We start from the raw sequence: 15,753 nt of genomic DNA, 5'->3' as shown, positions 1-15,753 counted from the left end.
CAAAGGGCTGTGTCCGGTTTGCACCCTCTCCTTCCTTCCCAAAGTAGATCATCCTGGACACCCAGACGGCATCCAAGGCTGAGACCTTACAGTAACCGATGGGGAAGGGTCGGGAAGCTGGAGTGCTCAGGTTCTTCAAATCCTAGCACGGGGCGATGTCAGTTTCAGGATATTTCTCTGGGAAGGAGACTGGAGAAGGGCTGCGACCACAGCTCATCCCTCACCTGAACCGGAAGCCAGCTGAAGGTGATGGCAGAGAAGCACATGCACATTTAGCGTCCCTGTCCCCATCCTCCCTTTTCGTCCCCAGAGCCGAGGCTGATTCCTGCCCCACAGTACAGAAGAGGAAACTGAGGCGCAGAGGCAGCAGGTGACTTGCCCAAGGTCCTTCATGAGACGTGATGGAGCCTGGTCCTCAGGCCCCTTTGAATGCAGTCCCTCCTTGGGATGGGAGGACAATCCTCACTGCAAGGGTGAGGTGAGAATACTGTCCATTGCAAGGGACAGAAACCTTTCCCAAACCTGCTTAAACAACAAAAAGGAAACTTACAGCTCATTGATAGGGAGATGACACCACCCTTATGACAGAAAGCGAAGAGGAACTGAAGAGCCTCTTGATGAAGGTGAAAGAAGAGAGTGAAAAAGCTGGCTTAAAATTCAACATTCAAAGAACTAAGATCATGACATCCAGTCCCATCACTTCATGGCAAACAGATGGGGAAACAATGGAAACAGTGACAGACTTTATTTTCTTGGGCTCCAAAATCACTGCAGATGGTGACTGCAGCCATGAAATTCAAAGACGCTTGCTCCTTGGAAGAAAACCAATGACGAACCTAGACAGTGTATTAAAAAACAGAGAGATTACTTTGCCGAGAAAACGTCCATAAAGCTTTGGTTTTTCCAGTCAAAGCTATGGGTTTTCCAGTAATCACGTATGGATGTGAGAGTTGGACCATAAAGAAGACTGAGTCCTGAAGAACTGATGCTTTTGCAGTGTGGTGTCGAAGACTCTTGAGAGTCCCCTGGACTGCAAGGAGATCCAACCGGTCGTTCCTAAAGGAAATCGATCCTGAATATTCATTGGAAGGACTGATGCTGAAGCTGAAACTCCAATACTTTGGCCACCTCATGTGAAGAGCCAACTCATTAGAAAAGACCCTGATGCTGGGAAAGATTGAAGGCCGGACGAGAAAGGAACGACAGAGGATGAGATGGTTGGATGACATCAGTGACTCAGTGGACATGAGTTTGAGCCAGCTCTGGGAAATGGTGAAGGACAGGGAAGCCCAGCATGCTGCAGTCCATGGGGTCGCTGCAGTTATGGACACCACAACTCACTGATTCAGTCAGGATAGGCTGGGTTACACTATGGTAACAATCAGCCTGCAAATCGTAGCGGATTACAATAAAGGATTTATTTCTTGCTCACAGTACGTGTCCATCACAGGTGACGCAGACGCTCTGCTCCACATCTCCCCACTCAAGGCCCGGGTCTGATGGAGCAGCCCCCGTCTCAAACACCTCTGGTCACTGAGCCACGGAGGAGCACTCTGAAGGACATCACGGCCGTCAGATCAGTGCTCTGGTCCAGAAGTGAGGCTTCTCACTTCTGCTCACAAATCCATTGGCCAGTCCTGGTCATGTGGCACCATCTGACCACAAGGGGGACAGGAGACCAAGAGCTGGAAGTACTCGATGAACAGTATGACGTGTATACTCAACGTACCCCAAAAGCCCAGGGGGAGTGTAGTTTTAGGTATGGCCGGATCCACGACCTTAAGAGGTATTGTCAGGAATATGGGTCCACTTCCCAGCTCTGCTTTCCAGTATGTTGGCCTCATCTCAGATGGGCCACGCCCTCCTGGTTCTCCCCTCTAACCCACCCCCACCCCCAGCAGCTCCGGGTTTAGTCCACCCCTACAGCTGAGCAGGAAAAGCATACGGACCAGCTCGGGTCACATGTCTGACCCTAAACCCTCACTGAGGCCAGGAGGATGGCATGCTCTCTGAGAGGGGCCTGGCCATTCCCAGAGCTGGGGTTCTACCCCCCCCCCCCCCCACCCAGTGAGCTGACACAAGCTCAGGCACCCAGGGGTGTTTCTGCCCTCCTGACCCAGGTGCCTTCCAGCAGAGCAAGGTGAGGAGAGTTTGGACTTGGGGTCAGGAGCCCAGAGTTCAAGCTCTGACTCTGACCTTTAATTCAGGGTGTGACCGCAGAAAAGTCACCAGTCCCTTCTGCATCTTTACTTCATTTGTTGAATGGATATCCCGCCCCTGGGAGCCTGCAGATGGAAAAGGGCTGGGCCGGGAGCAGTGGGTGGCAGCCCCTGCCTCTAAAGACAGGGTTGTTAGTAACTGTATGGCCTGGACTCCAGGTGACAGGGCAGCTCCCCCCCACCCCCTCACCCCATGTTTAAGGCTTGGTCACACCTCCAGGCCTTTGCTCAAGCTCTTCCCTCTGCCTGAGTAGCTGGTGTCCCTTACAGCTCATATACATTTTTCAGAGCCCAACAAATACCACCTCCTCCCGAAGACCCCCCCAGGGCCTTTCTATTGCCTGTTCTGATCTCCCATCCAAGTGCTGCGGTTGCCTCAGACCAGCTAGGAGTGTCGATTATAAACATGTCTTCCAATCCCGTGTTTAAAGCCATCGAGTTGGGAGCTTGAAATTGACCGTGATGAAATATTTACACCCTGGAAATAAGCAAGCACTGCAAATCAGGCTTTGCTGAGGGCTCCTTGTGTGAAGCAGCGAACACAAGAGGCGAAGTTGCTGCCTTCCTGGAGCTTGTGTTTGATATTTCATCCTTGTCTCTAGCAGCTATTCATCCATCCATCCATCCAACTGTTCTTCCTTCTAGCCTTGACCATCCTTCTATGCCTCCGTCCACCCACTAATGCACCCACTCGTCCATCAGTCATCCGTCCACCCCCCTCCTGCTACTCCAGCCCCAGGTGGGCCAGCTCCTGTCTCCCTTCTGCATCGACTTTTATGAGCTGGGTCCCCTTCAAAGACCCAAAGTGTCGGTGGGGAGCCCTTTCTGGCCCAGGCCAGAGACCCATGCCCCTCCCCAACCCTGGCCTGCCATCAGCCGAGGTCGCAGGTGTCCCCTCCCCCCCACACCTGGGCCCAGAGCTCTGGGTGCTGGAGAGCTGAGCTGCTTCCCCGGAGAGCCTGGAGCCCGTGGTCTCCCCGAAGGTGTGAAAACCACAGCACACCGTGGCCCAAGCGTCTCCAGGGTGATGGCGGTGGGTGGGGAGGGCTGCTCACACCTGCAGGAGCTGTGGTTTCACACCTGTGCTCCCTCCATCTGCACCTTGCACATCCTGATCCCAGTCCCACTATTAAGACCATCAATGTTCTAGAACTTTCAGAACCAAGAAATCCCGTGTTCTCTCAGCGACTTCTCTCAACCACCAGCCCCCTCCCTACCTTTTACAGAGAAGTCAGAGGAGCCACCGGCAGGATTGATAGGTCAGCCTCGTCCAAAAGCAGAGACAGACCAGAGCTTCAGGCGCTGCCCTGCAGCCTGACTTTTGGGAAGGACCACGGGCCAGGCAGGGCCAGGCCGGGGCAGAGAGTCCCTCTGGACTCTGAGAACTGGTGGCTGAAACAGACTCCGCTATTTTAACCCTGCTCGGTGGCCTTGAAAAGCCTGCCTCTAAAGGAGAGCACCCTTAGGAGAAAAATGATCTCTTTTCCCTTCTTTTTGTTTTGATTTTTATTTTTATTGGGCTCTAGAGAAGGGGATCGGAGAAGGCAATGGCACCCCACTCCAGTACTCTTGCCTAGAAAATCCCATGGATGGAGGAGCCTGGTGGGCTGCAGTCCATGAGGTCGCTAAGAGTCGGACACGACTGAGCGACTTCACTTTCACTTTTCACTTTCATGCATTGGAGAGGGAAATGGCAACCCACTCCAGTGTTCTTGCCTTGAGAATCCCAGGGATGAGGGAGCCTGGTGGGCTGCCGTCTATGGGGTCGCGCAGGGTTGGACACGACTGAAGTGACTTAGCAGCAGCAGCAGAGAAGGGGATGGGGAATACATATGCAAGTTATTGCCCACTAGGGAGATGTCCATTCTGATTTTCCTGGGATCTTTTTTTCTTTTTTAAAGTAAGAATTGTTTGCAATGTGCAGCACCGATTTCCAGCTCCTGTGAAAAGCTGAAGTTCAGTAAGTTGCCTTCAAAATGCCGCAAAGAAGTATTTTCTTAGCATCTTAATTTCACATTTCAGCAGGCTCTCTGACAAACCGTCAAGACCTTGACTTCCTCTAACTCCCCAGGATGAACAAATAAGATGCCAGCGACCAGGACCATCGTGTCCTTACTGCCTAGTCCAGTGGCCTTCCCCTCCCACCGTGAGAGGACGGTCCTCTCCCAGCATCCCAGTACCTGTGTGTATTCAATAAATACCTCTTTGGTGCATAATGGGAACAACAAACGGGCAGCAGGAGCCCAAAAACAAAATCTTGGTTGCTGAGGGGCTGAGTCTAAGAAACAAAGCTGGTTTTCAGCCCAGAAGCCCCCAGGTGCCCCTCTGTAGGGCGGGACAGCCCGCAGGTACCTGGGTTGGGTCTGGTTTCTCAGCCCCACCCAACCTCCAGCACAGACCGTGGTCCTGGCCGCAGAAGGAAGGAAACAGATGTTTATTGAGGGTCTGGGCTGCACACCGTATGTGGGCAAAACCTCTCGGATTTCTTCACAGGATAGGTCAGGACACCCACATGGTTCAGACAGGAAACTCCAGCCCAGAGAGGAGAAGCGACTCGCGGAAGATGGCACAGCCAGGAGGTGTCAGAGTCAGGATTCAGAGCTACATCCATCGCCCGCCCCCCCAGTCTCCCTACCCCCCCAATCTTCCCACCCCCAGGGTCACTGTGGGCTCACTTGGTGTCCTTTGCCGTCCCCTGCGAGGTGATGGGGAAGAGTGTGGACCTTGTGCGGCTGCCAAAGGCAGGACCAGGGGGTGGGGGGCGGTGGGTGCTGGGCTTGTCTGCCCCAGGCAGGGCCCTGGTCCCAGCGCGTGACTGGCCTCTTGGCACGTGTTGCGGGGCCACCCCCACGTGCCTGGGAGGGAGGGAGGCTGTCCTCACGTGCACACAGGCACGTGCCGCTCACATTCATGCATACGGGGAACTCACATCGGCACAGACACACACGTGGCATCACCACGAGCGTGCTCCATGTCCACCCAGGCACGCAGTCCACACACACACACACACACACACACACGCACAGCCACGCCAGAGGGTCCCCGAACCCCAGATGCAAACTGTAAACACCAGGCCCAGGGGACCCGTCGGGGAGACCAGGGCTGCAGGCCTCATCACTCAGCCCTGGGGACCCCGTCCGCGGCTCGTGGCTCAGGAGCATCGCTAGCTGGCCTGGGACCCTGGCGGCGTAGGCGGGGGGGCCATGACCACCCACTGTCGGAGGTAGCTCCTGGGGGGTTCCTCGTCCCTGGGGCTGCTGAAGTCACTCCCCACTGGGCTGCCGCAGTCAGAGTCCGCGAAGCCGCTGTCAAATGTGTTCATGTCCAGGCCGACCGGGGGCGAGCCCGCCTCGCTGTCCGACGGCCCGGGTGTCCAATCCGCCTCATCCTCACGGGGCAGCCTTAGCCGGTCAAGGAGGCTGCCCGGCCTCACGGGGCCACTGGCTGAGACGCAGCCACAAGACAGGATGGTGGCCCCCGTGCTCAGGAGCGGGTCCTCGGTGCCCGGCCCCGGCTCCAGGCCGCTGTCCAGGTTCAGGGCAGGGTAGCCATCATCCCCACAGGTGCAAGGCCAGGCACACAGCCCCTCCGCATCCACCACGGTCACCGTGTCGATGGACACCAGGCCGTACAGCCGGTCCTTCTCCTGGCTGTAAACCGAGCTGCCCAAGCTGCCGGCGGTGGAAGGCACTGGGCCCCAGGAGCCCGGCTCAGGTACCCCGTCAGCTTCCACCAGGTCTGCGGGCTCTGGCAGCTCCGTGGGCACCAGCCCCTTGGCTGCACCCTGCAGTGGGCACGGGCTGCACATCTCCAGGGCCAAGTGCACCCCTGGGCCCCAGGGTCTCAGCTCCAGGCTGGAGGCAGTGAAGGGTGTGCCCACCCATTTCTGCAAGAGAGGAAGGAGCGAGAGTTATGGATGGGAGCAGGGAGAAGGGTGCTCAGTCGCTGGATCGTGTCTGACTCTGCGACCCCTCGGACTGTAGCCCACCAGGCTCCTCTGTCCATGAGATTCTCCAGGCAAGAATACTGGAGTGTGTTGCCATTTCCTCCTCCAGGGGATCTTTCCCACCCAGCGATTGAAACTGCAACTCCTGCATCCCTTGCATTGGCAGGTAGATTCCTTACCACTAGGGCCATCTGGGAAGCCCAGGGACAGGATTGGGCCGTTTACATATAAATAGACACGGAGACAAGATAGACAGTAAGAGAGACAGAAAGGAAGACTTCAGAATATAGAGAGATGGGGGTGAAGGAGATTAGCACCCCGCTGTGTCCCTATTCAGAGATGGTCCCCCCCACTGTCCCTGCACCCCTGGGCCTCAGTTTCCCCACCTGTCGCAAGGAGCCATGGCTCTTGGCAGCCTACAGGCGCAGACGATCCACTGCTCATTGGCCTGGGGTCTGTGCAGGTGTGGGGCCAAGACTCCCGAGTCATGGGGACCAAAGGGCAGGAGGGCCTGAGGACTGAGTGTCAGCGCCCCCACCAGGCCTCCGGTTTTATTTTCTTTGGGGAGATTTCTCCAAACCTTGCTGCTCCTGTTTATGTCCTTACGAGGGTGGACAGGTGGCCAGGCAGAAGCCCCTCGCTTCTGGGATCACAGCTATGTCCCCCAGAGGTTCACGCAGTGCCTGGCAGACAGTGGGCACCCCAAAAATGTATATTAAGTAAATGAATGAGTGGAGTGAATCAAGGACCAGCCACTCAGAACGGATAAAGTGGTGGTGGTGGTTCAGTTGCTCAGTCGTGTCCCACTCGACCCCATGGATCGTAGCCCGCCAGGCTCCTCTGTCCATGGGATTTCCCAGGCAAGAATACTGGAGAGGGTAGCCATTTCCTTCTCCAGGGGATCTCCCTGACCCAGGGATCAAACCTGCATCTCCTGATAAGGGCTGAGGGCAAAGATGGACCGAGGCAGCCAGCCTTTAGCTTTAAGGGTCTCCCTGCCCTTGCCTGCCAGGGGTTCCCCTCATGATACGGGTCTCCATCGAGTCGGCAGAGGACATGCCTGAGGGCTGAAATCTCCCAGTTTTGAGCCTCCTTGGTCAGAAAGCTCATCTCAGAACCCGGCTAAGGCCCACCACCCCTGATCCAAAGTCACTTCTCAGCTGTGTGGCCTTGAGCCGGTTACTTGCCCACTAACAGTCCTCACTCCACACAGAGTGGATGTGGGGTTAAACGATAAATTGAATAACATCTGTGGAGCTCCTAGCAGAGCACCCAGTGCACCAGCGAGGGCGATATGAGTCTTGGTAAAACAAACACAGAACAGACGTAAGAGCTGAACTTCAGGGAAAGTGCAGAGGAAAGAGGAAAGGTTGGTTGGACGTGGGCTGGAACCTAGGCCCCGCCCCCGCCTGTCTCTGAGCCTGAGTCTCTGGGCTCCTCGTGTCTCCCCTGGGACAATGGAACACCCACCGCCCAATCGCAGGGGCTGCTACGAGGGTGAAAGGGCGGAGGCGAGACGGAGCTCCGTGATGGCCAGGCAGCCGGCAGGTCGCACCTCCTGACTTTCAGGCTTGGCTGCAGCAGGCTGTCTGCCCCGCCTGCCATCACCACATCCTCTCTGCGGTGGCTGCCGCCTCCGGGGGGGTGGGGGGGTGGGTGGCGGTAAATGGGTACGGAGAACCCATGGGTGCTGGCAGCGGGGGTGGGGCCCCATGTATTTTGCAGGTGGGGCCATTTCCTTCCCAGAAGCTGCTCCCTCCCCACCTCCAGAGCCAGGGTTTCTACGAAAGGACTGGGAGGCCAATCTGGGGCCCAGGGGACCACCTGGCTCACCCTCTGCCCCAGTCTGACTCCTCGGCCTGAGAAATGCTTCGGGATCTTGTTGAACACTCATGCCAACCCTGCTCCACGGGAATTCCTTCCTGCACTCTGTGGATGGAGAGGCTGAAGCCACTTTGTGGATGGAGAGAATGAAGTCTGGCTCCGGGCTGGGCGGGGATCTGGGTGTCCCCGACCTACAGGGTGGGGCTGGGGGGTCGAGGTGTGAGGGGAGACGCAAGCTCCCAGAAGGCAAGAGGCTCCAAGGGGCTCATCACAGGGTGGGGATGCTCACCTTGAAGTCTCCGCTGTGGCCCACGTACAGGGGCTGGAAGAAGGGCTTTGGGCTGGACACCTGCAACCACACTTTTTCCCACGGCCTGGGAAGGCAGAGACCAGGTGAGTCCCCCAGCATCTCCCAGCGGGCAGTGGGGCCTCCTGCTCAGCTGCACCCCAAATATGTCCTGCGGGGGACTCAGCATCTCTAAGACACAACTCGGGCCCGTCCCTCCCGCCCCTCTGCCCCAGGCCTCAATCTTCACATCTGTAAAATGGGGCAGCGAATCTCCTGAAGGTGCACAGAGTTAAAAGGCTGGACTGCCGTCTGTGTGCTGAGCCAATGCTGCCCCGCTCTGAGCCCTGACTTCCTCCTCCGCCCTCAATTCCACGGGGCTGTGAGGAGGAGTCAGGGAGTGGAGGCCCTGGGCAATCCAGCTCCTAGAGGAGTCCCCCAAATCCTGGCCCAGGCTGAATCCCTTCCTGCCTCCTTGTGCTCTGGCCTCACCTCCAAGGGACCTTCAGGCCGAAGAAGACCAAGATGAAGCAGACCGGGATGAGCAGGATGGGAACCAGCTGAAGGTACAGGTCTCCCTTTCTCTCTGGGAAGGAAGTGAACATGGGTGACGTTGGCTGACCTTTACGAGAGGCCATGCGGGTGTGGGGGTGGGGGGCACTGGGTCCAGGCTGGAGGGGAAGAGGATGGGAAGGCTGCTGGTACCTCACAGTGGGAGGGACCTGGGTCCAACCCCCACCCTAGGCAAGTGATTTTAATCTCTTGGAGCCTCCTTCTCTCATCTGCAAAATGGGCACAATAATTCCCACTTCACAGATGTACTGGGGGGATCAAACGCCCTGCTGACACCCAATGCAGGGCCTGGCAAGCAGGGGCCCTAGAAATGCTGTGGAGTGGCAACAAGTAGGCGCAGGACTCAGTGGGTACCCTCCAGCCAGGCTCGGGGTGGCTGCACTAGGACAAGGTCTAGTGCAAGGAGTGGGTGTCCATTCATCCATCCCTGTTTCACATCTACCTTCCGGCTGGGTGTGAAAGATGACTGGGTCGCTCCACTCGCTCCAGGTCCCCCGGAAGGAGGAACCAGGGTTGGGCCCTGCCCGCACCTGCAGCTCGTAGCTTGTGCCATTGTGGAACTCCAAGGGGAGGAGAAGGATGCCTCTGGAATCCTCTGAGACCAGCTTTCTCCCTGGACTCTGTTGGCACAGGGAAAGGATGCACCTGAGTCATGAATCCCCAGTCCAGCCCCGCCCCCCAGCAGAACCATCCTTCACCAGCCCCCACAAAAGGGGTGGAGTCTCTCCCACAGAGTCTCCGCCCCCTCCACAAGAATCAAGTCCCAGTCTAAGTTCCGGCCACTCCTGCCTGGGCAGGACAGACCCGTGGCCTCCCTAAGATATAGTGCTCTGTCATGTTTCTCTCTGATCCAAGCTCATCCACTCACAGTCCTGGCAGGGGACCCTTCCTGGCTGGGCTTGGAAATGTCCCAGGAGCAGCAGTGACCATTCCTGGGAATATTTAACTGGCAGCATTCCAGACCTTGGGCACTTCTGTAATTCTTCAACAGCAGGTATTTTCCATAGTGGGCATTTCTGGGCATCTGTAACTACAGGCATCTTAGCAACCGATGCCTTTGGAAGTCTTCCATTGGGGACAGTCTGAACAATGGCATTTATGAAAGTCTTCAACTGGGACCATTCTAAAGGATGGATAATTCTAGAACTCTTCAGCTGTGACTGTTCTAAACATCAGGCCATTCTGGAACTCTTCAACATTCTAAACAAAGAACACCTTCAGAAGCCTTCACGTTTGAAATAACAGTCCCTCTGAACTTCCTTGGTTATAGATGCTTCCGGAAGTCTCCAGCGGTGGCCATTCTAAGTATACAGGGACAGTTCCAGGCTGCCCCATTTCTGAACCTTCTCCTACTGTGACAGAACTAGACTTGAGATAGAACCAGGGATGGTGCTGATCCCTTCCTCTTTGGCACGCTGATAGAAGAGGACACAGGGGCAGGAAGGAAGGGATTTTAAGGGGTCTCCTACCCTGGGGAAAAATGAGACGAGGGCAGCATGGAGTGAGAGAGTGCCAGGGACAGCGTCCATCCCTGGCAAGTCCTTGGTTTCCACTCTGGACCGTGAATTACAGGCTCACCTGTGGCTGCCCCGCTCCCGCCTGGATGCTCTGCACAGCCCGTGCCCCCCGCCCCCGAATCCCTCCACCCAGTCCTCTGAGGGCCTCACCGGAGCCCAGGGTTCTCCAACCTTCCTGTACCGCAGCTCATACTGAAGTTTATCCTTCAGCGCGGAGACACGGTCCCTGGGAATGGAACTGGAACTGGAACTCCAAGAGACGTTATAATATCCAGAGAAGTTCACGGTCACGTTGAAAGGGGGAGATGGCTTGACTTACAGGAAAAAGCCAGAAAGAGAAAAATGGGATGAGATTTTGCAGCAACTGAGAAGGATCTGGTGATGGGAATAAATTCCCCTATGCCTGATCCATTCCTGATGAGATGAAGACCAGTGACCCTGAATGACTTGGGGTGAAGCACCCCGTCTCTGGGCCTTAGTTTACTCACCTGAGAAATGGGAGATTTAGATGAGATTGGGTTGCAAACTCAACCCAACTGGGCAAGGGACAAGACAGATGACACAGATTCGGAGACCAAGCCCTCCCAGCCTCAAGGGAGATGCTACCCCTCAAGGGGGCAAGAATGCAGACCAGCGGTGGCCATGGGGAAAAAAACCAAGACCCACAGGTTCTCCATGTCTATTCTTTTAACTTTAGCTTCCTTGAGAAGTCCAGAGACTGTAATTAGCATCATGCTAATTAATTAGCACGAATTATGCTAATGATGAAAATTACCACCTCAGAGTGCCTGCGGGGCTGCTCTGCAGGAGCAGTTTGATGCCCGAAGGGGCCCTGGGGATGTGATGTGCATGCTGTCATCTAGACATTTTCTGGAAAGTGTAGGAGCAGGGATCTGAGTCACCACCCCACGCCCTCTAGGGCTCTGTGATCCTGCTTGCCACCCACCCCTGTCTCGGGGAATCTTAGCTCCTTGAGACAGAGGTTTTGTCCTCCGGTCAATGCCGGGTCCACAGCTCCTAGGACAGAGCTGGTGCACAGTAGATTCTCAAGAGATGCTTGTGAAACCAATGAGCATCCCCGCCAGGGATTTCAAACAGCAACTCTGAAGCCGTGGACCACCACGAACTGTCACGGGGGAAGGCGCGTGCTCAGGAGGTGGTGGGGGGCAGGGGGAGTTTCATTGTCCCCTGGGACTGGAAATGCTTCCAGGCCCTCTCCTCTTTTCCCCAGGCCAATGGAGGCCTGGTTTTCCACTTTCTGGTATGTCCTGGGCTGGGTGGTATGGACCAGAGCCTGGGATCAGGGATGGGGTCAAGGATAGGGGTCCAGGGCCCAGGAGGAGAAAGGGGCCTGGGGGTGGGGGAGAACACTGCCCCCTGCCAAATCTGGGCCCAGGCCTGGCTTCAGACCCTGGCAGGGAGGGGGAGGCAGGGCCAGAGGGAAAGCTACTTGGAGCCCCGCTGTGAGGTGGGGGTGCAGTGGGGCAGTCCCTTCTCCTCTGCAGGGGCAGGGGGAGGCTTGCTGTCTGCCCGCTCTCTCAGAGGGGCAGGAGGGCACCCCTGCTCTGTGAACGAGCCACGCTTGGATCTGCGTGGCTGAGAGAGCATGTGGGCACCTGTGCCCATGTAGGAGCGAGCATGTGGGCAGGTGTCCAGGCTGGATAGGCCGAGGGTGGGTGGGAGACCCCTGCGTATGTTCGAGGGTGTATTTATGAATGTGTGTATGTGAGAGAGAGACTGGGTGTGTCTGGGTGTGTGTGAAGCTTTGTTCACACCTTGTGTGGGGTGATACCCACAGTGAAATGATCCAAACCTGGACCCCCAGGGTGTGAATGACAGACACTTTCTCACCCCGCCCCCTGCCCCACCGTTGGGGATCCAGGGCCAGAAACTCCCAAACCGCAGAGGCCGGGCCTTCCCAAGGAAGGCAGGACTCTCTTAGCAGTCTATGTTTGCATGCTTCTGGGCACGGGACTCTTACCCTCTCTCCCTGGAAATCTCACTTCGGACACACCAGGACCCAACCTGGTTCTGGACCCAGAGAGACAACTGCTTCCACCAGCTGGGCCCCTTCTGCCTGTGGACTCCCGCCTACCCCCAGCCTGGAGGGAGATGCCTGGCCTCACGGAGCCAATGAATGGGAGAAAACTCAGTGAGGTTTTTCTCTTGGAACCCAATGTCCCCCATAATCTGAACAGAATCCCTAAGAGTCAGGGTTCAAAGGACCCCCACTCTATAAATAGGGAAGCAGTCCAAGATGACAGACAGGCAGAGGCGGAACCAGAACTGGAGGCCAAGGTCCTGGGTCCCAGTCCAACTCGTATCCATAACCCTGCTGCCTCTCTTTGGTTAAGACTCAAACCTACTGATCGACCCATCACACTATAGCAAAAAGAACTCGAAGGAGAGGGAAGAACATAAGACAGGTCAGCTTGAGGGTGGGCCTGGGGGGCCAGCTCAGTGACCATGCATTCTCCTAAGCTCTGGGGTCTGAGAGATACTCACTGTTCTCAGCCAGCAAAAAGCTGCCACACTCCTGGGAGTAGTTGCCAGATGGGTCTGTCATGCTCACGTTGAAGAAGTCGTCAGCCAAGAAGAGGAACACATTCATGTGGCATGTGTACTCCGCATGGGTGGCATTGTGGGTGGACCGGAGGAGGCTGCAGGAGGTGACCTCATCCTTCAGTTCTTCATATGTGTCATGCCTTCAAAGACAGAGCAGCCAGTCATGGCTGGAGGCCAGCAGGACTCAGGGCTCAGGGTCAGGGCCCAAGCCCAGAATCTTGGAGCTGGGAGGGATTTGAGGTGGGGCTGGGGGGTTACTTGGTCCAGCTGTTCCTTTCCCAGGGAAGATATTCCTTCCCTGAAGCAGCCCTGATGGACTGCGTCCAGGCCTGACTTAGATGCCTCCAGGGGACCAGGAACTCACTACCTCCCTTAAGAGCAGGCATGCACACGTGCTCAGTCGTTTCTGCTGTGTCCGACTCTGCGACCCCATGGACTGTAGCCCGCCAGGCTCTCCTGTCCATGGGATTCTCCAGGCCAGAATACTGGAGCAGGTTTCCAGGCCCTCCTCCAGGGGATCTTCCCGACCCAGGGATCAAACCCGCGTCTCCTGCATTGCAGGTAGATTCTTTACCACTGAGCCACTGGGGAAGCCCCATTTGAGAGCAGTAGCTTTTAACTTTGGAAATTTGGGTCATTCTTTGCTGGACTGAGCCTAAATATATCCCTGTCAGTTCCATCAACTGGATCACTGTCCTAGAGGAAGGAAGCTAAGCATTTCAAGTCTCCCTGTTGCCCGCTTTCTGTCCCACATCCGATGCATACCTAACAAGTGCTGTCCTCAGGGCCAAGATAAGAGCCAATTGAACTTTACCCCCTGCTTTGGGTGGCCTTCCAGGAACGCTGTTGGTATAAAGTTAGGGAAAAATGCTCTGGCTTTTTAACTGCCAGTGAGCAGAAACAGTGGGTTTTGAAGTATACATAGGATTTCACCAGATATTTATCCCCCAACCTACCACTTCAGGCTATGAACATGACCACCCTCCAGGGCTAATATGGAGGCATGGACTCAGTTCTCTGGCAAGTATTTGCTGGAACAGAAACTTCTGCTAAAAAAAAAAAAAAAAAAAGGGAGTCTCCAAGACTCTTAGACTGCATCCAGGGGGACCTTTAAAAATTCCCTGTCACCTCCGTGCCTAAAATCCTCAGGTAGCTTCTCACCACCCACACAATAAAAGCTACCCTGCCTACCTCTCCCCTCCTTCCCTGGTGATTCTCCCTCACCCTGGCTCACTCTGCTCCAGCCACACTGACCTCCTCCCTATTCCTCAAACTCACCAGCCTGTCCCCACCTCAGGACCTTTGCACATGTGCTACCCTCTGCCTGGAATGCCCTCTCCCCAGCTCTCTGACTACCTCCTTCTCACCCAGAGAGGCCTGACCAGACCACCCTGGCTAAAGCCACTCTCCCCCCATGTTGCTGACTCTCTACTCCAGGGTCAAGATGCCTGGGCTTTAAAGCACTCAGTCTCAGAACGTATCCTGTTGGCTGTTTATGTGTTTATTGTCTGTCTTCCCTGCAGTGTGTCAGCTACAGGGCAGCTGGGACTTTGTCAGTCTTGGGCTCTACTGAGCCCCCAGTGCCTGCGAATGTCTGGTAAGAGCTTAATAAATATGTTCTGAAGAAGTAAGTGAAAGAATGAATGAATTGGTGGTGACAGAATGAAAGCCACCTGTTTTCTATCCTGAGCAATATATTGACAAAGACTTTCCTTGACCAGGCTCAGCTCAGGCTCCTGGGAACTCTCTCCTCAACTAGGGGCTGACTTTGGGGCACTGGCTAATTTCAGCAAGGATCCTGCTAAGTCAGTTTAGCCAAAATCGTCCATCCTTCATAACTGGTCAATTTCTTCATTGCCCAGGTGATGTCTGATCACATTGGGCTGCCATCAGTTTAGGTCAGTTTATCTGGAAGCCCCCTGACCCCTGATGTTTCCTCTTAGTGTTTTTCCATCCACTGCCCTTCTTGGCTATAAATTCCCAGTTTTCCTTGCAGAATTCTGAGTCCAATCTCTCTTCCCCACACCAAACCCACCGGCCCCTACACCTATCACGAAGGTCTTGAATAAAATCTGCCTTGGGACTTCCTTGCTGGTCCAGTGGTTAATAATCTTCCTTCCAGGGCAGGGGGTGTGAGTTCGATCCCTGCTCCGGGAACTAAGTTGCGATGGGGCAACTGAGCCCGTGCACTGCAACTAGAGAGAAGCCCATGCATCACAACAAAGAACCAGCACAGCCAAATTTTTCTTTTAATCTAAAAATAAATAAACAAAATAAAAGCATGACCCCCTCATTCTGTTTTAAAGAATAAAGTGAAAAAAAAATACACCTTACCATTCTTTAACAAGTGCAATAAACAATGCTTTCTTTAGCATTATGCACTAATAGGGACCCGTGGATCTTGGAGTCAGACTGCCTATGTTTGAATCTCAGCTCCACCATTCACTGGCTGTGTGACCTTGGGCAAACTGCATAACCTCTCTGAACCCTAGTGTCCTCATTTGTAAAATGGGAGTAATAATTATGAGAATCAGAAGTGATCATTCATGTGAAGCATAGCGGGATGTTCGGCAGGTATTCAGGGTTCAAGACAGTCGTGGGAGTCTGGTCATCCTGAAGTCTCAAAACCACAGTCAGGCCTGTGTGGGCAAGAGAGTATGGTCTCTGTAGCCCTGCTAACTGGACGAGTCTCAGGAGCCCTGTGTGAACATCTGTAAGATGGGCAGACTGATTCCCAGACCAAGGGCAGTGATTCTCAGCTCATCGTCCCAGATCATGGTTCTCAGCCCACAGTGAAACCAAGCGCTATTGGTGAAAGGGCTG

At 55.2% G+C, this 15,753-nt stretch overlaps 1 protein-coding gene across 1 annotated transcript in view; it reads right to left on the bottom strand.

The window, feature by feature from the left end:
- Positions 1-4,884: 4,884 nt before the first annotated feature.
- IL21R (interleukin 21 receptor) overlaps positions 4,885-15,753 on the bottom strand; it is a 33,910-nt gene continuing 23,041 nt past the window's right edge. The window contains exons 4-9 of the mRNA XM_065920330.1: positions 12,871-13,070; positions 10,516-10,679; positions 9,291-9,468; positions 8,768-8,861; positions 8,279-8,363; positions 4,885-6,105 (exon numbers count right to left, since the gene is read on the bottom strand). Coding sequence (XP_065776402.1) covers positions 5,383-6,105; positions 8,279-8,363; positions 8,768-8,861; positions 9,291-9,468; positions 10,516-10,679; positions 12,871-13,070 — 1,444 coding nt within the window. The 3' untranslated portion in view covers positions 4,885-5,382. The remainder of the gene's footprint in view (positions 6,106-8,278; positions 8,364-8,767; positions 8,862-9,290; positions 9,469-10,515; positions 10,680-12,870; positions 13,071-15,753) is intronic.

This window comes from Muntiacus reevesi, chromosome 2, assembly GCF_963930625.1.
Source record: "Muntiacus reevesi chromosome 2, mMunRee1.1, whole genome shotgun sequence".
Taxonomy (NCBI): Eukaryota; Metazoa; Chordata; class Mammalia; order Artiodactyla; family Cervidae; genus Muntiacus; species Muntiacus reevesi.
Note: the sequence above shows the minus strand (reverse complement) of the source record. Positions and strands in the feature narration are given on the sequence as shown.